Genomic DNA, 22,375 nt, shown 5'->3' with positions numbered 1-22,375 from the left:
TGGATATTTCCAATGTGCTCCTTGAAAGTAAGCTTTTTATCATAAATTAGCCCTAAGTATTTAACTTGATCAGACCAATTTAAGACCACACCGTTCATCTTAATAACGTGGTTATGGGTGGGTTTGAGAAATGAAATTCTTGGCTTATGAGGAAAAATAATTAAATGTGTTTCAGAAGCATTAGGGGAAATCTTCCATTTCTGCAAGTATGAAGAAAATATATTTAAACTTTTTTGTAGCCGACTGCATATAACACGAAGGCTTTTTCCTTTTGCGGAAATGCTTGTATCGTCACAAAACAGAGATTTCTCACAACCTGGTGGTAAATCAGGAAGATCAGAAGTAAAAATGTTATATAAGATTGGTCCCAAGATACTCCCCTGAGGCACACCAGCTCTAACAAGCAATCTATTAGATTTACCATTTAGATAGTTAACCTGAAGAGTGCGGTCAGTTAAATAACTTTGTATCATTTTTGTGAGGTAAAGCGGAAAACTGAAATTTGACATTTCAGCTATTAAACCTTTATGCCAAACACTGTCGATTGCCTTTTATATATCTAGAAGCCCAGCTCCAGTCGAATAGCCTTCAGATTTATTAGTTCGAATCATATTTGTTACTCTAAGTAACTGATGAGTAGTGGAATGCCCATGGCGAAAACCAAACTGCTCATTTGCAAAAATTGAATTCCCATTAATATGTGTTATCATTCTATTAAGAATTATTCTTTCAAAAAGTTTGCTAATAGAGGAAAGTAAACTAATTGGTCGATAACTTGATGCCTCAGCTGGATTCTTTTCGGGTTCTAAAATTGGAGTGACTTTGGCATTTTTCCATTTCGTAGGAAAATGTGCTAGTGCAAAGCATCTGTTGAAAAATTTTACCAAGAAATTTAGAGAGTTTTCGGGAAGTCTTTTGATGAGGATATAGAAAATCCCATCATCTCCTGGTGCTTTCATGTTTTTGAGTTTTTTGAGAATAGTTCGCACCTCATTCAAGTTTGTTTCCAAAACCTCTTCAGAAAGAAATTCGTGGGTGGTGATCTGATCATACTTTTGGTTTACTTCATTTTCAATAAGACGTTCAAATTGGAGTTATGAATACTCTCAAACTGCTGAGCAAGTTTTTGAGATTTTTGTTCATTCGTTAGAAAAATGCAATCACCATCTTTAAGGACTGGAAAGGGCTTCGAAGGTTTCTTGGAACCTTCGAAAGCTTCCAGAAAGGTTTTGAATAAGGTTTTAGTTGTTCAACTTCTCTCATGAAATTCTCATTTCGCAAGAGAGTGAATCTATGTTTAATTTCCTTTTGTAATTCTTGAAAAATAATTTTCAAAGCAGGATCACGAGATCTTTGGTATTGACGTCTCCGTATGTTCTTCAAACGTATAAGAAGTTGAAGTTCACTGTCAATAATTGGTGCATTAAATTTCACTCGAGCCTTAGGAACTGATAAATTCCGGGCATTGAGTATTAAGCTGCTAAAATTTTCTAATGCTCTTTCAACGTCAGCACTGTTTTGTAAAATAATATCATCATTCAAATTTTCTTCGATCGTAGAACGATATCTATCCCAATTAGTCTTGTGATAATTCAACACAGATCTAGCCGGATTTAAAATAGTTCCATGGGAAATAGAAAATGTTATGGGAAGATGATCAGAACCAAAGTCAGCATGAGTTAATAAATCACTGCATGAATGACTTTGATTTGTTAGTACCAAATCAATTGTAGATGGATGCCTTATAGAAGAATAACATGTAGGACCATTTGGAAATTAAACTGAATAAAATCCAGCCAAGCAATCATTAAACAATATTTTTCCATTGGAATTGCTTTGAGCATTATTCCAAGATCGATGTTTCGCATTAAAATCACCGATGATTAAAAATTTAGATTTATTTCTTGTGAGTTTTTTGCAAATCTCCCTTGAAATAATTTTTTCGCTCACCAGTGCATTGAAAAGGCAAATACACTGCGGCTATAAATAAAATGTCAATACTTGTTTCAATTTCAATTCCCAAACTCTCGATAACTTTGGTTTCAATATGGGGTAAAAAACGATGTTTTTTTCGACGGTGGATAACTATTGCAACTCCACCACCGGCAACATCTATTCTATCAAACCTATGAACCATATAATTTGGGTTCTTTTTTAGTTCAATATTTGGCTTTAAAAGCGTATCAGTCACAACTGCAATATGCACATCGTGGATTGTTAAAAAATTGAAAAATTCATCCTCTTTCGCTTTTAAAGAGCGAGCATTCCAATTTAGAAAATTTACAGCATTATTTAAAATAATTGCTGAATTTCAATTTCATAACAATATAAGTTGTAAATTTCATACCTACTTGAACAGCCTCATACATCGAGTTACAGTTCAACAAAGCGGACATTAACTGCAGCATGGATTGTTGTAGGTATTCAATCTTTTCGGGTGTTGGAATACCTAAATCAATACTGGCTGACTTTTCAGCACCGAACACGAATGGTTTGGTACTGTTTAAATTTGAAATATTATCTGAAAGGACACTGGAATATTCCAGCCTGCTCAGCTAACAATTTGGTCCGTATATTTCAGTTGTTGTTGAAATATAAGTACCTTTGTACAATTTGATAAAGTTGTATATAACGTTCGATATGAGCTTATAAGTACCAAAGTGGAGGCAATATACGTACCAATATAGTTCGCGCAGTTGAAGATATGCAACTTTTTCTCACCCGTATTATGATTATACCACGATGCTATACGAACTAAAACGCAGCAGTGTAACATGTACTGCGAATAAATTTTGTATTATATACAACCAAAAGTTACCACATAATAAAAAACGTAATATTGCGTAGCAACAATATATCTTTTTTTTTCAATGAGAAGTACGCATACCATTTACTTGTGATACAGTTCTTGGTATATATTAATAATTACTATTGGTTAGATGCGGCATTTTCTTTCATTCTATTTTACAAAGCTTCGTTGAGCCTCGAACTCCCAACGTTCCGATCACTGCTCCTATTCCCTATCCTCAGAGTCATTTTACGATGCCACGTGTCAACAAATTTAATCTAGTTCTGTTGAACGCTTGAAATCGTATGAACCTGTGAAACGTATATAATGTCTCTTATTGTCTTCAATGTTGACCCAAATCTATTTATAGACACGGATGTCAATACGGAACTCAATATTGCCTTATATACGAAGGAATAATAACATGCGATGTGCATTGACCTTCTTTTCAACCGTCAAGCGATTCAAGCAACTGCAGTCAACAAACATTAAACAATCTTTCAAGGTGTTGAGGTGATTGTTCTTTTAGTCAAAACTGCGTTCAAATTTAATACCCAAATCTAAAAATCTTTCAGAAGCTAGATTTTAAAAAGTAGAGTTGCTGGAAGGAAAATTTTGGATTAAATTTGATATAAAAGAGGTATCCTTTACTATTCAACGATTTCATGTTTCATAATAGACGATTTTGACTGTCACGAGAAAGTATATTGTATAAAATTTATAATGCAATCCTTTTACAACTGATACAGAAATTTTCAAGGAATATCAATGTTAACGTGGATCACACAAATTAGAAATCGTACAATTTTGCACTGCAATTAAGTTTAGAACTGTAGACAACTCTACTGCGATGAAACGTAATTTTTTCTGTGCATTTAGACGAGGAACAATATGCAGTCATATATCACGGACAGCACGACCCATATATGATGAAAAATAACTTGAACTGGTTATAACATGAACTTTATACAATTTCAATTAAAACTAGATGTTTATACGATTTTATATTGCCATTTTTATATGATTTCTGGTTATCTGGGTGGTGTTGCTTGAATATGATTATTTGTCTGAAATTTGTTATCTGAATTTAAATAATTACCTACAGACACACCTGCTAATGAAAGTGCTGGTGATGCCTGAACTGTATTGAAAGTCTTTTGATTACCTTGACCTTACAGGACCCCCACAATTTACACATTTGAAACTATTAGTGGTCTCTTCCACGAGGCAGATACCTTTCGTGTGACTAGTGTCACCACAAATCATACATTTTGCTGCCATATGGTAGTTTCGAGTTCCATGACCATAGGCTTGACAATTCCGACATTGGTCATACTCTGGTACGATCAAAATGTACTAAGTAATTTTCCTGGTGTATTCCAGTTTGATTAATTTTGGCTTTTGTCTTTCGTTCCATCAAAATTACTCGGTTGGGGGCGAAACCAAGTGATTCTGATAAACAATCTTTAATTTCATCAATAGATTGATCATTTGAAAGACCTTTCAAAACAGCCTTAAACGGTGTCTCGTTTTTGGCATTAAAAGAATAATATTTATACATCTTTTCAGTCAAATACTGTAGAAGATGTTTATGGCCATTAAAAGATTCGGCTTAAATATGAATTTCGCCTTGGCGGCCAATTTGAAAATAACTTTTACATCCGACAGAAATGATGAAAGTTCTGATCGAAATGCTTTAAAATTTGCTACAATAGGTGGAACTTTAACCTTCTTCATAACGGCTTTATGCTCAGTATGAGAAGTTTGAACTTCTTGATCCCCTACGGAAGAAAGAATATCATACCTGTTAGTCGAAATTTCAGTGTCACTTGGAGGAGATGCCTCACGTTTCCTTGAAGCCGCATCAAAGCGAGCTTTTTTATTCCTTCCAGGCATAACTGGAAAATTTCACTACACTTTCACTTCACTATAGAATTTAAGTAGAAATATATCAAACCAAATTTACTCACTAAACACTCGTTTACGTTGAAAACAAATTTATTACTTTGCGTTTCAACAGGTAGTCTTTCAAGAAGATTGCCTGTTGAAAGCGAAAAACAAAATTACAATATCTCTCGGTAGTCTAAGACTTAGCCTCGAGCTGTTGGTAAAATGCGACCGTACTGTAGGACAGTTCAAGTCGTTCTCGGGTGTAAAGATTTAATTCTGCTATAGCCATAGTATATAACACACACCAAACATACAAATATCATACAACATGAACATTTCACATTCCGCGTCGAACACTCGACAGAAACGGACGTGCAAAGTGGTCGTTCTATTACAGTCCGGTCCGTGTGAACGAATAGCCAAACAAAAGAGTGTATTATTCGCGCTAAAGGCCAACTAGATTGTGGGTTGTGTCGCTACGATCTGTACCCGGCTCGCAACTGTGGCTGTGTTGGTGCAAAATACCAGCTGCAGTTTTGATCTGTGCACAGTGAATAGATCTTTCTAATTCAAGGCCATCAGTTGACAGTCGAGTCGTGTCGCTGTGCTGAGTGATCTCACACCCGGCTCACTGCTGGTGGCTGTATTGGTGCTGCTGTACTGGTGCTGCTGGCTGCTTTGGGTGCAGCTTCGAACGATCGGACAACCACTGCTGGAAGGAAGAAGTAAATAGGTACGTGTTATTTTCGGCGCTAGTGCGCTAGTGCGCTACATTTAGCGCGATGGATATAGGTCCCTCGCCTCCCGTGCCACCATCCCCGAACCCCTCTGACCCTGACCCTTCTGTTACCCCCTCCCCTGTTCATTCTCCAGTCCCCCCTCGCCCCAGGCTTTACCCGGACGGATCTCAACAGGGCAGCTATACTGTTTATTTTCGTCCAAAGGCAGGAGTGAATTCAAAGCGATTAAGCATACTGCAAATTTCTAAAGACCTGACGAAGGGGTACAAGGCCGTGACCGAAATTTCCAAGGTCCGACCTAACAAGCTCCGTGTCGTGGTCAGTGATCTGGCACAGGCCAATGCTATCGCTTGCTCTGAGCTCTTCACACGCGAGTATCGCGTTTACATACCCGCACGAGACGTGGAGATCGACGGTGTCATAACCGATTCGAGTCTGTCTGTCGAGTGTATCCTAAAAAGCGCAACCGGTTGCTTCAAAAATACCAAAACACAGGCGAAGATTTTGGATTGTAAGTAATTGCGGTCCATGTCTCTCGTCGGCGGTAAAAAAGTTCACACTCCGTCAGACTCGTTTCGCGTTACGTTTGCCGGATCTGCACTCCCTAGCCACGTCTCAATCGACCGGGTTCGTCTGCCTGTGCGATTGTATGTACCCCGTGTTATGAATTGCACCAATTGCAAGCAGTTATGCCACACAGCCGCCTACTGCTGCAATAAGGCACGATGTAGCAAGTGTGGGGAGACTCATGCGGAAGATTCTTGCAGTGTTAATGCTGAAAAATGTATTCACTGTGGGGAAAACCAGCATGAGCTCTCCACATGCCCGGTGTACATGCAGCGCAGAGATAAAATCAAGCGGTCACTTAAGGAGCGTTCAAAGCGTTCTTATGCTGAGATGCTGAAGAAGACCGTGACCACTTCTACCATAACATCGAACCCCTTTGATCTGTTGTCCTCTGATGAAACCGATTCTGACGATTCATCAGCGGGAACATCTTATGCCAATCCTGGGGAGTCTAGGAAGAGGAAAAATGTTTCTTCTCCTAAACTTCCCCGTAAAGGTCCTAAGATTTCCCAAAGTGTAATGAAAAGTCCGAACAAACCAAACAGTGCTGCGGAGAAACCGAAGCAAACTCCTCCTGGGCTTGCAAATTTAAAGTCCCAGAAGGAGTTCCCAGCACTGCCAGGAACATCTAAAACCCCAGTTGTTCCTTTTGCACATCCAGTTGATGAAACAAACTCTGGATTAGTGAAATTTTCTGACATTGTGGACTGGATTTTTGAAAATTTCAATGTACCCGATCCAATTAAAATTTTTCTTACAGCATTCCTCCCAACAGTTAGATCATTTTTGAAGCAGTTGACTGCCCAATGGCCCCTCCTTGCAGCGAGTGTATCCTTCGATGCCTAATTCAACTGCGTATATGAAGGATTCTATCTCTGTCTTACAGTGGAATTGTAGAAGTATTTTACCAAAAATTGATTCGTTTTAAGTTTTGATAAATAAAAACAAATGCGATGCATTTTCCCTTTGTGAAACTTGGCTTACTTCAAATATTGATCTCAACTTCCATGATTTTAATATTATTCGCCTTGATCGAGACACCCCATATGGAGGAGTACTTTTAGGGATTAAAAAATGCTATTCTTTCTATCGTATTAACCTCCCCTCGATTCCAGGCATCGAAGTTGTCGCATGTCAAATGACAATACAAGGTAAAGAGCTTTGTATTGCCTCAATATATGTTTATCCCAGAGCACAGGTTGGGCAACGGCTGCTTTTTGATTTAATAGAACTTCTTCCCTCGCCACGTTTGATTTTGGGAGACTTCAACTCTCATGGTGTGGCTTGGGGTTCCCCTTACAATGATAACCGCCCCTCTTTAATCTATAACCTTTGCGATGACTTCGACATGACTATTTTAAACAACGGTGAAATGACACGTATCCCGAAACCTCCAGCGCGCCCAAGCGCTTTGGATCTATCCTTATGTTCGACGTCGGTTGGATTGCACATGGAAGGTAATCCTCGATCCTCACGGTAGCGACCATCTGCCTATTCTTATTTCAATTACTAACGGTTCAACTCGCATGCGACCAATTGACATTCCGTATGACCTCACACGGAATGTCGATTGGAAGTTATACGAGGAAATGATTTCAAAAGCGGTCGAGTCGATTCAACATCATCCACCACTTGAAAAATACAACTTCCTCGCGGGCTTGATTCTCGACGCCGCGTTGCAAGCCCAAACGAAGAAATATCCCGGCGTAGCGATCAAAGAACGGCCTCCCACTCCGTGGTGGGACAAAGAGTGCTCCGATGTCTACACGCAAAGATCCGACGCGTTTTTGGCCTTCCAGAAGGGAGGTATACCTGGCGACTATTTACGGTATTCGGAGCTTGATATCAAGCTTAAAAGTTTGGCTAAAGCAAAGAAACGCGGATATTGGCGTCGGTTCGTGAACGAGACGTCGAGGGAGACATCGATGAGCACTCTTTGGAACACAGCCCGAAGAATGCGGAATCGCGTAGCGGTCAACGAAAGCGAGGAGTCTTCAAGTCGGTGGATATTTGATTTTGCCAGGAAAGTATGTCCGGACTCTGTTCCTGAGCAAAACATTGTTCGCGATGCGTCTCCGGGCCACGACGCGATAGAATCACCTTTCACGATGGCAGAATTTTCAGTTGCCCTCCTGTCCTGTAACAATAACGCGCCTGGGTTAGATAGAATCAAATTCAACTTGTTGAAGAATCTACCCGGCAATGCCAAGAGGCGCTTGTTGAACTTGTTCAATAAGTTCCTGGAGCAAAACATTGTACCGCAGGATTGGAGGCAAGTGAAGGAGATCGCAGCTTCTGATCACAACTCTTATAGGCCGATTGCAATGCTATCCTGTATCCGGAAATTGATGGAAAAAATGATACTCCGTCGTTTAGACCATTGGGTCGAATCAAATGGTCTACTATCAGATACTCAATTTGGCTTCCGCCGTGCCAAAGGGACGAATGATTGTCTTGCGTTGCTTTCAACAGATATTCAGCTGGCGTATGCTCGCAAAGAACAAATGGCGTCTGCGTTCTTGGACATTAAGGGGGCTTTTGATTCTGTTTCTATTGACATTCTTTCGGGTAAACTTCACCGACAAGGATTTTCTCCAATTTTGAACAATTTTTTGCACAATTTGTTGTCCGAAAAGCACATGCATTTTACGCACGGCGATTTGGCAACTTTTCGCATTAGCTACATGGGTCTTCCCCAGGGCTCATGTTTAAGCCCCGTTCTTTACAACTTTTATGTAAATGACATCGACGAATGTCTGGCAAATTCATGCACGATAAGACAACTTGCAGACGACAGTGTAATCTCTGTTACAGGAGCCAAAGCTGCCGATTTGCAAGGACCATTGCAAGATACCTTGGACAATTTGTCTGCTTGGGCTTTACAGCTAGGTATCGAATTCTCTCCGGAGAAGACTGAGATAGTAGTTTTTTCTAGGAAGCATGAACCTGCTCAGCTTCAAACACAATTGATGGGTAAAACGATTCCTCAGGTTTTGGTACACAAATATCTTGGTATCTGGTTCGACTCTAAAGGCACCTGGGGTTGTCACGTGAGGTATCTGATGAAAAAATGTCAACAAAGAGTGAATTTTCTTCGTACAATAACCGGACAATGGTGGGGAGCCCACCCAGGAGACCTTATAAGGCTTTACCAAACAACGATACTGTCTGTTATTGAGTACGGGTGTTTCTGCTTCCGCTCCGCAGCAAACACACATTTGATCAAACTGGAGCGAATACAATATCGTTGTTTGCGTATCGCCTTGGGTTGCATGCAATCGACCCATACGATGAGTTTGGAGATCTTATCTGGAGTACTACCATTGAAAAACCGCTTCTAGAGCCTGTCTTCTCGTATTCTAATCAAATGTGAGGTCTTGAACCGTCCCGTGATTGAAAATTTTGAAAGGTTAATCGAACTTAATTCTCAAACCCGTTTTATGACATTGTATTTCAATCACATGTCTCAAAATATTAACCCTTCTTCGAATATTCCAAATCGTGTCACCTTATCAAATACTTCTGATTCTACTGTGTTTTTCGATACATCCATGATAGAAGAAACTCGTGGAATCCCGGATCATTTACGCGTGCAGCAGATCCCTAAAATTTTTTCCAATAAATATCGAAACATCAACTGCGACAATATGTACTACACTGACGGTTCACTTCTTGATGGGTCCACTGGCTTCGGTATCTTCAATAACAATTTAACCGTCTCCCATAAGCTCGATAATCCTGCTTCTGTTTACGTCGCAGAATTAGCTGCAATTCAGTACACCCTAGGGATTATCGAAAAAATGCCCACGGACCATTATTTCATCTTTACGGACAGTATCAGTTCCATTGAGGCTCTCCGATCGATGAAAGATGTTAAGCACTCTCCGTATTTCCTGGGGAAAATACGGGAACATCTGAGTGCTTTATCCGAAAAATCTACTCAGATTACCTTAGCGTGGGTCCCTTCTCACTGCTCGATACCGGGTAATGAGAAAGCGGACTCTTTGGCTAAGGTGGGCGCAACAAACGCTGATATTTATGAAAGACCAATTGCCTTTAATGAATTTTTCGCATTTGTACGTCAGAATACGATCATCAGTTGGCAAAATTCTTGGACCAAGGGCGAACTGGGAAGGTGGTTACATTCCATAATCCCCAAGGTATCGACGAACCCGTGGTTCAAGGGGTTGGATGTAGGTCGGGATTTCATTTGCGTGATGTCCCGGCTTATGTCCAATCACTATAGATTTGACGCGCATCTCCGTCGTGTTGGGCTCGGGGAGAGTGGTATCTGTGCCTGTGGTGAAGGTTATCACGACATAGAGCACGTTGTTTGGTCATGCCCTGTACACCGTGACGCCAGGTCTAGATTAATAGCTTCCCTGCAGGCCGAAGGTAGGCAGCCGGCTGTTCCTGTTCGTGATGTCTTGGCGAGCCGTGACCTATCCTACATGTCCCTTATATACGTTTTCCTGAAATCCATCCACGCCCCAGTTTAGTCCTATCCCCTTCCGCCTACATCCAACCAAACGACAAGAACACGTTAAGACCCCGGATCCGGAAACAGCAATCAGACCCGCACGATACTCTCAAGGCCCGATGGAAACAACCCAATATGCCAGTCCGTAATATCTTGGCCCAGCAGCGGAACAAATTTAATATGCTGCTTACCTATGGCAATGAAAACCATCAAACAGCAAACCTGTGCTTTTAATGCAAAATATTCTAGCTTTAAGTTAGATTTAGTTTCAGCTCGTAGTCGGCAGCGAGGATAAAAAATTTGCTTTTAGTTATTAAGATACTTTAGAAAGTAAGCTACCAGATATAATTGGCGCCGTTAAACATTGAATTGTATTTGTGCCGTATCAAATAAACTCTAGATGAAGAAAAAAAAAGAACATTTCACAAAAAAACACATACACCTGTCATAAACCACAGCATACAAATAACAATACCCACATGAACTGCTCATAAATGCATAACAGTCCCATATAATTTCTCATCACTTTTTGCTTAAACCTCAAAAACTTCTTCACATACCCGGTGCTCTCAAAAAATCGCAATAAAAAGCTTTTTGTTGCTAAATTTGATAGGAAAATATGAATTTCGGTCAATCCCCTGTTAACCATGGTTTACAGTTCCAAGCGTTCCAATTATGGCACACACACGAACACAGACACACACATACACATACACACATACACATACGCACATACACATACGCACATACACATACGCACATACACATACGCACATACACATACGCACATACACATACGCACATACACATACGCACATACACACACATACACATACACACACATACATACACACATATACACATACACATACACACACATACACACATACACATACACACACATACAGACACATACATACACATACACACACATACACATACACACCCACACATAAATACACACACGTCTCTTACACATACACACACACGTTACTTACACACACACGTTACTTACACATACACACACGTCACTTACACAAACACACATATACACGCACACGCCACTCACACATACCCACACCCACACATACACACTAGGGTGGGACAAAAAATTAATGTTAGCTCCCATGCACTTTTCGTTCCTTATGGGTCCCATAACAACTGTGTAACTTTTCAGATCGATCGGTGAAACGCCCGATTTGCGCCCGATTTTTAAAGTTTCCATACGATTTGATATGGGAAAAACCACTTTTTCAATACTTGTTCTCTAGAGATGTCCAGTTGGCTGTTAAAAATATATCAATACATGATATTTGTAGGAAATTTCCCTGGGAAAAACTTTTATGAAGACCTTAAGGCGCTACGATGCTTGTAGAAACAGCTATTCACCCCAAACTGATTGAATGTCTGACGGACGGCTCACCATTGAAATTTTCCAGCAACACTGCTACAACATGCTGCTATTGCAAACTTGCTTAAAGGGTTATATACCTTTTTGGTCGAGAAGAATGAGGGAAGTTTGAATTTATTTTAAAGTGCATAGCACCATTTTCATTGCATCAAATTGGTATTTTTCTGAAAGTACAGTTTATCAACAACAAGAAAATACGTTTAATTTTGAGATAAACCAATTATTACTGGAGTAATGGCCGTTTCCCCGAAACGCTATTTTTTTGCAGAGGCTTGCGGTGATCCTGATAGAGACTCAGCGGATCAACCGAAATCAAAAAACTCATATTATTTCATTAGTTTAGAAGTGTGCCGGGTCCTTGAACGATCGCTTATATGAGTATTTTGTTTTCAGTGCAAACAGGAACGTTTTCCCAAAAAATGCACGTTTTGAGCGCAAAAAATTTCATTGAAAAAATTTTTGCGGCTAAATGTAACTGTATGTTTCAAAAAGCGATCGTTCAAGGACCGGCGAATTTAATAACGAAAATTTAAAAAAAAAATCACAGGAGGGTTGTGTGCAAAGCCACGACCGCAAGGTTGAAGTAGAATACTTTTACACAGCTCTACTTACGGCTGTACATTAACCTACGGCCGGGCGAATCGGTTCGCGCCGCTTTTCGCATTTAGCCTGGCAGAGGCCTAATGCGCACGGCCAACACAATAGAAAGGTGTTTTCACATTGAAAATTAGACACGGCTTTACTGGAGTAAGTGTTGGCAAATGCATCTACCGCTAATACCGCCGCTATCGTACGAAAGCGCGTCGTTTCATGTGGGGAATAATATCAACAACGAAAAATGACGCGCGTCTAAGCACACCCGAACTGTTTTGCCGTGCCGCTTCCATTTACTTCCTTATAACATCGGCCTCAGGGAAGTACCGGCTGCACCTACCGCTGAGGCTGTTACCATACTGCTGCACCTACCATACTGGTACCCAAAGCTATTAACTCTTCAAATTAAATGTTTTATTTTCCCCAAAAGAACAATTGTCCAATTCCATATCGGATATAATGCAATCGCATCTCTGTAATATTACCGGCAGTAATATTCTTCTGAACAAAATGATCCAGCTTATACATTAGAGGAAGTGCCGGCTGATGTACGGCAAAAATCTCGCCCAATCGCTCGCGTTGCCGTTCAGCCTGGCAGAGGCCTGAGACGTGGTGACCAACCACAGGGCAAGTGATTTGTTTAATTTGAAGGCAGCCACAGGGGCAACCCGCTGCTATCCTCTGTTAATGCTGAGTGCTGATATCTGCTGCTACTGCTGTCAACGTTGTGGACGGTCCATCCAGCTCACCATCCGACTGATGAATGTAGCTAGTTTTCCCAGAAAAACATTTTTATAGCCGAAATAGGCCACGCCTGTCTGTTCAGTTTTACCATTTTCTAAGATTCTTCAGACGAATTATTCCACAATTCGCATTTGATTTTTGTATCCAGCGAATAAACACCGATGGTGCTTTCACACACGCAACGGTTTTAACCCGTATCTTATTGCGGTTTGTAACATCAAGCGATTTCGTTTGTTCGCTGTTGCGTGTTGCTTCATGTTGCAACTTGGCAGCTGGGCTGGGAGACGACGGAATTCTGTTCATGCTGATTGATTGAATCGACTTCATATTAGCTCTGCATAGTCGAACTAACTGCTTTTGTGAGTGCGTTCTAACAGGGCAGTTTGTTATTCAAAGTCGGTTATGCTGATCGCAGCCTTTGCGCTGCCCCTACAGTAGGGAGTTTACTAAACAAAGTAAAAATTAGACAACTACAACAGAATTTGATTGCATCCCGCACAGAATGTTTGCTTGTGTTGATGCCAGAAAATTATTAACATTCAACTATTTGTTTATTTGCCTTGAAAAAGGCATTTTGCGGTTCAAAATCGGTTGCTGATCGCAACCTTTGAGCTGCCCTAATAGTTGGGGAATTAAGATACACGGACAACATGCACTGTGGAAGCTACTTCACATTCAGTAAATTAGACGAGTGCGACAAATTTGAATTGCTAGGATGCAACACAGAATGCTTGCTTGCGTTGACAAAAATTATTAACTTTCAATGACTTGTTTATTTGCCTTGAAAAAGGCATTTTGATTTCCGAAATTGGATTTCCTGATGGCAATCATCATGCTGCCCCAGCACGGGGGGAATAATGGCTGTCTGGCGACACACGCTGAGAAAAACCGCGCTGCTCCTGAGACGTGGTGACCAACCACAGGGCTAGTGCTGCTTCTAAGGAAGGACGACTGCTGTTGTCGCTGTCTAGAACTATTATGAGCGGCTCCGGCTGTTTTCAATTGCAAGGTGTATGATTCTGTCGACCGTGCTTGGGAAGCAATCATATAACGACCAATCAGAGGTCGAATTTTCCGTTTTGACAAGGCTTGACTATTTTCAATAGTACAATAGTGTGAATAATAAAATTACAATTATCTTCTTTTGGGAAGAATCTTAGAAGATTTTCCAATCTATTGCCACAAGAACGAAGGAAATCCTTCGAATAGTAACCGATTTATTAGCATTTGAAATTGGACATATTTTTCACTTTTTTCGGTTTTAGATTTTCATTTCACATCCCTATGTAGCCGTACTTCTTGAGAGAAGTATTCTACTTCAAAAATGAAGGAAATCGGTTCAGTAGTTTTCCCACAATCAGGATCACGGCAAAGTCATTTTCCGGAAAAAACTATTCCGAGATAATCGCGTGTAAAGTTTCAAGTTTAGCTTATGCGGCCGTGGCGAGGCGCGTTTCAAATCGCTCTAACTTTCTTCCTATTTCTCAGATCTTTATGAAAATTTGTGGGAATGTTCTCAAGATGTTGTATTTGAAGATAATGTAATAATTTGTTTTCCGGTTTTTTGAAAACTAAAAAGGTATATAACCCCTAAAGTATGAGAAATAATTTCGCGTGGAATTAATTTTCAAAGTGTGATTTTTGCTTATAGTATCTTCGGGTAAGCCTCCAAGATAAATTTAAGCGATATCATTTCTTATCACATGGTTGAATTTGCAACAGCAGCATGCTGCAGCAGTATTGCCTGTAAAATTCAATGGTGAGCCGTTCGTCAGATATTCATTCAGTCTGGGGTGAATATCTCTTTTCACAAGCAAAGTAACACCTTGCGGTCTTCAGAAGAGTTTTTCCCGGGAAAATTTCCTATGAATATCATGTATTGATATATTTTTAGGAGCCAACTGGACATCTCTACAGAAAAAGTGGTTTTTCCCATGTAAAATCGTATGGAAGTTTTGAAAATCGGGCGCAAATCGGGCGTTCCACCGATCGATCTGAAATGTTACACAGTTGTTATGGGACCCATAAGGAACGAAAAGTGCATGGGAGCGAAAAAACAACACCATCGCTTTTTTCCATATAACCGTGTCCCAGTCTAATACACACCCACACGCTACTCAGACACACATATACTGCCCATAATCGCATACCAGTCCCACCTGCATTTTTGTCGTTCTTCTAGAGAAGTTATGGTTAATGTCTATCTCATTATATTATGTCGAAAATATGGGAATGAACCACGCTCAACAGCTGAAATAACTTAAGGAAGAAAAATACCTTAACGCGCAGTTTTGTCAACCTGATGAAAATGAAGCTGGGACTGATATGCGATTATGGGCAGTATAGATATACGACACACTATACCTACACTATCGGAAGCACCCAAACGGCTTCCAATGGTCCCCAGTGCCGTTCACGTCCAATTTCGGGCTGTATTCCAACAACGATATCTGAATTAGATTAACACAGGTGAGGACCAACTCAGAACGAAGGGAAGCCGAACTGTTCGCCTTGACGGTCGATCAGGGAATGATCTTCTCTCAACACGGAATGTCCTTTTATAGCGTCACTCAGTGGGGGGAACTTGGGTGATTGGGGGAAGAACCAATCACGTGGAAGCATCTCTGCTTTCTTTCCTCGTCGCTTACATTAGATGATGGATGCGATGTCAATTGGCTGCCATTGCTAGCCAATCACTGAATGCGTGAAATCATTTCGTCTATGTTTTTGAAGTCTGCGTTAGGGAAATATACCAATCGTATGAAAAATGTATGTGGATATTCGACCTTCAAACTTTTCCGCAATTTTCACGAAGAAATTAGAAAATGGTAACTAAAGTTATCATGTTATACAAATCTTGTATATTTTAGTTTTCCAACGGTATATTAACTATTGGATTCGGAAAGTTGTTGGAGCGCTATTAGCATCTAAAATCTTCCATTCCGCCAACCAAAAACGTTACATGTTCAATCCAATTTTCACAGAATGTACCTTAGTATAGTGAAGAAAGACGTAGTCCCACGTCACAAAAAAAAAATTCATAAGCGGGAGTAATTTTTTTTCTATCCAGCAAGATATCAATGAGCAGCATCCGTTCAGTGGTACCTAACAAATTTTTAAGCATTTGAAATCTTTCATCGTTTCACTCAATTCTCAATTTTTTGGCATGCCCTCTACTAAAGGAGCATGTGTTTTGCCTTCCTCCAAGAAAGGTATAGTAATCATTGGCAAAACCGAAGATATAAAAGTGCTCCAAAGTCCCGAATAGCATATATCACTCGACTCCGTTCGACGAGCTGAGCATTTTATGTGTGTGTGTGTGTTTGTGTGCGTGTGTGTGTGTGTATGTGTGTGTTTGTGTGTGTTTGTGTGTATTTGTGTGTGTTTATGTGCGTGCGTGTGTGTGTGTGTGTGTGTGTTCGATTTTCTCAGAGAGAGCTGGACCGATTTTTATAAAATTATTCTTAAATGAAAGGTCTAGTTGTCCCATAAAACCCTATTAAATTTTATTGTAATCGGATTTTAGTTTGTTTGTTATTTATCAAAATGTGAAAATTACGAAGCTTCATTATCACAGAAACTACACTACCGATAAGACCCTATTGATTTTTTTGCAATCGGACTTTTACTTTGCCTTGTTTAAAAATGTGAAATCCAGCTATGAAAAGAAACATGTTCCGAAAACTACTTAAACTCACTCACTTTTCTCAGAGAATGTTGAACCGATTTCCATAAAATAAGGGTCAAATGAAAAGTCTAGCCTCATAACTCCCGTTTGAATTTTACTGTAATTGGACTGTTACTTCGTCTAAAATGTATCAAAATGTGAAAATCACGAAACTTCATTATCTCAGAAACTACACAACTGATTTGAACAATACTGATATTAAATGAACGAGCTAGCTAAGGGTTAATTCATGAATTATTATGATTGAATACGTGGTTCAAAAATTGTGGAAAGAAAGTTATTTTAATATAGAAAAAAAATTTTACTACTATAAATAATCAAATCAAAAATGGTATTTTGTAGAATTATATATAATCGAGTCTAACCTATATATGAATACAGTGACGTTTCGATTATACCACGATAAAAAAAAAAAAATTGCGTCATATATTTGAAACATATTTATTTCATGTTATTTGCATGTGTTAATATATGTTCATGTGTGTTTGAATGTTATATTTTAAATGTTCGGTATTATTTCACTGTTGGCTACCAAAAATTTATTATTCAGACTGAAAAATAAATGAAGCAAATGTTGTCAAGGGGTATTTGATTTTTTCTGATTGAAGTGTTTGTGTTAATCTGTTTTAACAAATAATAAGTTCGAGTGAAAAAGGCTTGGTCTAACCGCTAGGGGCTTAATTTGGGTTTTTTGTATGGACCCCAATGCGATTATCAATTTTGATCTTTTGTGGTATTCGGGCGAACATGTATTAGTAAAACAAATAGCTTTACTTGTTTTTTAGGTAAAATTATCTATAGTTTTAAAGAAAACATTGTTCATTGCTTTTATCAACAATCAGTGTTGAGCAAAGAATAAAGAATGCAGATTCAGGTGACAGATGATATATGTATTGCACAAAATTTCATTGAAACTGAAATCAATTACTACGACTCAAAACTAGCTTTCAAACCATTAATTTGGTTGTGCATTAAATATTATCGTTTTGTGCTAACAAATAATTTTGCAAAATTACAGGTGCGGTAACATTTCTAACTTTGGAGACTCTCCACCCAGTTCACGTCTCGGAAGTCACGAGTCATTGAAAAAATATCATGCCATTAGTACAATAAATTCGTTACAAACACCTACATCTGTGACAAGAGAAGCAGTTGTGGCAGCACATAAAAAGAAAGGGATTAAGTCAAGTCTGGGCAGGTTGTTTAGTAAAAAGGAAAAGGTACGTTTCAGAAATCATAAATCATTTAAATATTGTTATACGCATATTTATCCCATGTTACTTATCCTACTTTCTACTTTTTAGAATCAAACAATTTATTTTCGTGTATCCTTCGAAAAAAAAAATACAAAAAAAGTCTGTTTGTCCCATCGACGGTTTACAAATTTTCGTTCTACTGTTGAATTTCGAAATATATGTTTCACTAAGCATTAAAGAGTACAGTCACTATTTCAAGAGTTTTAACTTTAAAGCTCATTGTAACATAGACCGGTAGCAGTAACCATAATCGGGTTCCTATGATAAACTTAATCATTGTGTGCAATTCCAAACATAGGTAAATGGCAAAATATGAGACTTTTTGTTTGAATAAAACCTTGTACTTGTTTTGGACGGGATTACATTTCGACTTTTCATGTGGTATTCCGACGCGTTTTTTTTTTTGTATGGACCCCACTGCGACCAGTATAGTTTTTGATCTATTGTGGCATTGTCCGGACGCTTTTGCTGTTCGCACATTTTTGTTTTATTTTTACCCTTTTGCAGTGTTACTTATTGAGAAGTAACCTGCTCCGTGTCGTTTGTGCTTTCTGTCTTCTTATTCAGACTTAGTAACCTACTTCCTTCCTTATCGACTCTATCATGTCCTCCTGCAAGTTATAACTCTAACAGCGTATAACGTGCTATAGTGCCTATGATATAATCGAAGCCTTAGACTAGTGGTTATCAAGTCTGGAGAGATGATTTTGTGTGGAAGAGCCTGAGAATAAACCCATACTTAAAGTTCTTTTTGCCAACGAATAGCTTGGTTCTACTAAGATTCGAACCTATGACCATTCGCTTGTCAAAGCGGACTCTGTAACCTTGCAGCTACGAAGCTCTTTCGACGCGTTGGACTCAAGTGTTTTTTCGCCTTTCTCCTAGATAGGTATAGATATCACTGAAAAAACTAATGGTATGAAAGTGCCCCAAAACTTACTCGTGAAAGATGAATTATAACGAAAATTACCTTAAAGCGATAATAATTTTAGAAAATAGATTTATTTTATGCACACACTTGTAGTCGCTTTCTTATCACGATCCAAATGATCGTAACATTTGACATTTCGCTGCAGTGTTGTCAGGCTGTGATCTTTTGAGCTGGTGCCCTGTGGTTTTTAACACTTCTCCGGCCCTTAAAACTTGTACAGAATCAGTCTGGTCAGATTTACCAGAATCCATAAGCTCAATCACTGCCAGCTTGGTCACCGGACGATGATATACGCTTTTAGCTGTTCGCACTAAAGCCTGTCTAATACGACTATCCTTGCCAGGGACAACCTCCTCTACAATACCGCAAATCCATCCGTTACGACAGTAGTTGTCCACTAGAAACACTAACTCTCTCGGAGCCAAAGGTTTGCTGTCCTCTAACCATTTAGTTCTAAGATTCAGATTGGGCAAATTCTCCTTCAACCACCGTTTCCATAGTAAATCCGCTACGTACTGAGACCGCTTATACGTGCTACGCAATACCTCCGCTTCGTTTGTAGCTTTAATACCAAGATCTTTCAACCCAGAAGAATTTCCTCGGATGAAGTGGTTCGGTGTGATCGCCTCAGCATCCCAGGATTCTTGTGAAACATAAACCAACGGTCTCGAATTTATAATCTCCTCGGTTTCCGCTATTACCGTTATCAAAGTTTCATCACACAGTCGTTGTCCTTCACCAATCGTCGCCATCGTTACCTTGGCGGACCGTACCATCCGCTCTCATACACCCCCCCATGTGGGGAAGATGGCGAATTAAAACTCCATCTCGTGCGCGCATTAGTAAACACATTTGCACAAACCACGTCGATCTTACCGATTTGCTCATGTAGCTTCTTGTGCGCTGCTTTAAGATTAGTACCATTGTCCGAGAATATTACGATCGGGGAGCCTCTGCGCAGCACGAATCGTCTAATCGCCATAATACATGAATCCGAATTGAGTCGATGAGCTACTTCTAAATGGATCGCCCTGGTTGAAAAGCAAGTACAAAGTGCGATCCACCTCTTCTCTCTACGATAGCCCACAGTTGCATCGACGGGACCGAAATAGTCTATGCCCGTATTGCTGAATGGTTTGACGAATGGTGTTAATCTTTCGACAGGAAGGGGTGCCATCCTAGGAGTGTGTGGCTTACACCTGCGAACTTTACACCACTGACATCGTTTTATTAATCTTGTAACGGCTGCAAGTACGCGAGTAATGTAAAATTGTTGACGTATCTCATTCACAATCGTCTCTTTATTCCAATGCACGTAGTGTTGATGATAAAAATCTAATAATGGGTTTGTCACAGGATGCTCATTGGGCAAAATAATGGGAAAACGTGTATCATATGGCACAAACTCAGCAAGTTTCGTTCTGCCGTCAACTCTTAAGACATTTTGCTCGTCCAAGAAAGGGTCACGACGGTACATCAAACTATTCTTATCGATAGTCAACCATTTTTCACTTGCCAGTTTTCTATTTCGCGATAAGGTGATGATGATGATGATGGTCCCGCCACATACCCCTACGAAGGTTTGAGCTGGACGATTTATCTATACATAATTAATGGAATCACAATTTCAATCAGTTATACAAAAAAAACGAACTGATTCCATTTCCAGATATAAACTTCTTCAAAAACTGTTTACTTGATTCACATCAGTAAAGACGTGAATTGCTGTAGAGCTACACAAAGCTAGCACAGGGTTTTCATGACCTTTAGTCAGACTAACCACAACTACTTCATGTATATTCTCTAAGCATTCAAATAACAATTTAAGTTTCAATTGTAAAAGAATCCATTTATATCTGACTTCCGCGCGCGAGGCTCAAACTTATGTAGACACTTTCTATTATTTTTTAAGTTACAACAACATAAAGGAAAAAAAATCCATCATCACCACCGCGACGAACACAGTAGTTTTGTCATTATATGTTAAAAAACCTAAATTAATCCATCTAGTGGTCAGACCCAGCCTTTATTATTCAAACTTTTATTTGTAAAAATAGATTTACATGAACGTTTCAATCCAATAAATGTATATTCACTCTTTAGGTACTAAAATATTGATGTTGTAATCTAAACATATAAAAATGCAGTCCGGTCTGTCTGTCTGATCCATATAGGCTCGAAAACTACCAAACCGATCGACGTAAAAATTTGAATGTAGGGGTTTTTGGTCCCGATAAAGGTTCCTATGATAGTTTGAGACCCCTTCCTCTTTTGAAAGGGAGGGGTCCCTTACAAATGAAACATAAATTTCTACACAACTCAAGAACAAACCAAGCAAATGAAGCCGAATTTGGCATGTGGATGTTTTAAGGGGTAACAAATATTTTTTTTTTTTTAAAGGTGGCGGGGAAATCTGCAAACAGACACCTGAGAAGAGAACTCAGGGTGTGGGGATGAGACTAGGGGAGAGATGCTGGGGTAGTTACACTCGCCCAGACACCTACTGATCCCTGTCCCGACCCACTAAAATCCCTCCAGTCTCCAGCCCTGGTCTTCCCGGAACGACGGTTAAGTATTACGTCGGGGAGTGGCTTTTGTGCGTGATGCACCCTCTTTACTCTTATAACCTCCTAGCTAACTACCTGGAGACTGGTAATTAGTTACCACTGGCGTGTTGGTGGTTGACCCGTCACACACGTTGCAGCTCCAGAACAATCTGAGAGGCGGCCGCACAGACCGCGTTCCAGATTTCCGGGTCGTCGCACATCCTCCGGACTAGATTGTCCGGAGTAGTGCCAGGCCCGCTCACAGCCATCATGTTGCTCCTCGCTCTTGCGAAACGGGGGCATACGAAGAAGACATGCTCAGCAGTCTCCTCCTCCTCCACGCACTCGGGACACATGGGGGACACCGCGTGTCCGAACCTGTGCAGATATTGCCTGAAACAACCATGGCCTGACAGGATTTGTGTCAGGTGGAAGTTCACTTCACCATGTCGTCTGCCGACCCAGCCGGATATCTCCGGTATGAGTCGGTGCGTCCATCTGCCCTTTGTTGAGTTGGACCATTCCCGCTGCCAGCGGAGCATCGAGAATGACCTTCTGGTATCTCGTATGCCCCTTGTGTCACGTTGGTCGAAACACTCTCTGTCTGTCCTTGATGGCGATGCTGATAGGCATCATGCCGGACAAGACACAGATTGCATCGTATGACACCGTACGATACGCACTCGCAACTCTCAGGCACATGAGCCTGTAGGTACTTTCCAGTTTACCACGGTAACTGT

At 40.0% G+C, this 22,375-nt stretch overlaps 1 protein-coding gene across 5 annotated transcripts in view; it reads left to right on the top strand.

Annotated features, from left to right (window-relative positions):
- Positions 1–22,375, top strand: part of LOC129732463 (liprin-alpha-1) — a 1,274,109-nt gene that overhangs the window by 1,191,173 nt on the left and 60,561 nt on the right. For all 5 annotated transcript variants that reach the window (XM_055693366.1, XM_055693364.1, XM_055693363.1 and 2 more), the window contains one exon: positions 17,921–18,122. In XM_055693366.1, the coding sequence (XP_055549341.1) occupies positions 17,921–18,122 (202 nt within the window). The remainder of the gene's footprint in view (positions 1–17,920; positions 18,123–22,375) is intronic.

This window comes from Wyeomyia smithii, chromosome 3 (assembly GCF_029784165.1).
Source record: "Wyeomyia smithii strain HCP4-BCI-WySm-NY-G18 chromosome 3, ASM2978416v1, whole genome shotgun sequence".
In the NCBI taxonomy this organism is placed as follows: domain Eukaryota; kingdom Metazoa; phylum Arthropoda; class Insecta; order Diptera; family Culicidae; genus Wyeomyia; species Wyeomyia smithii.
The sequence above is the reverse complement of the archived record's forward strand: the minus strand, read 5'-3'. Positions and strand labels throughout refer to the sequence as shown.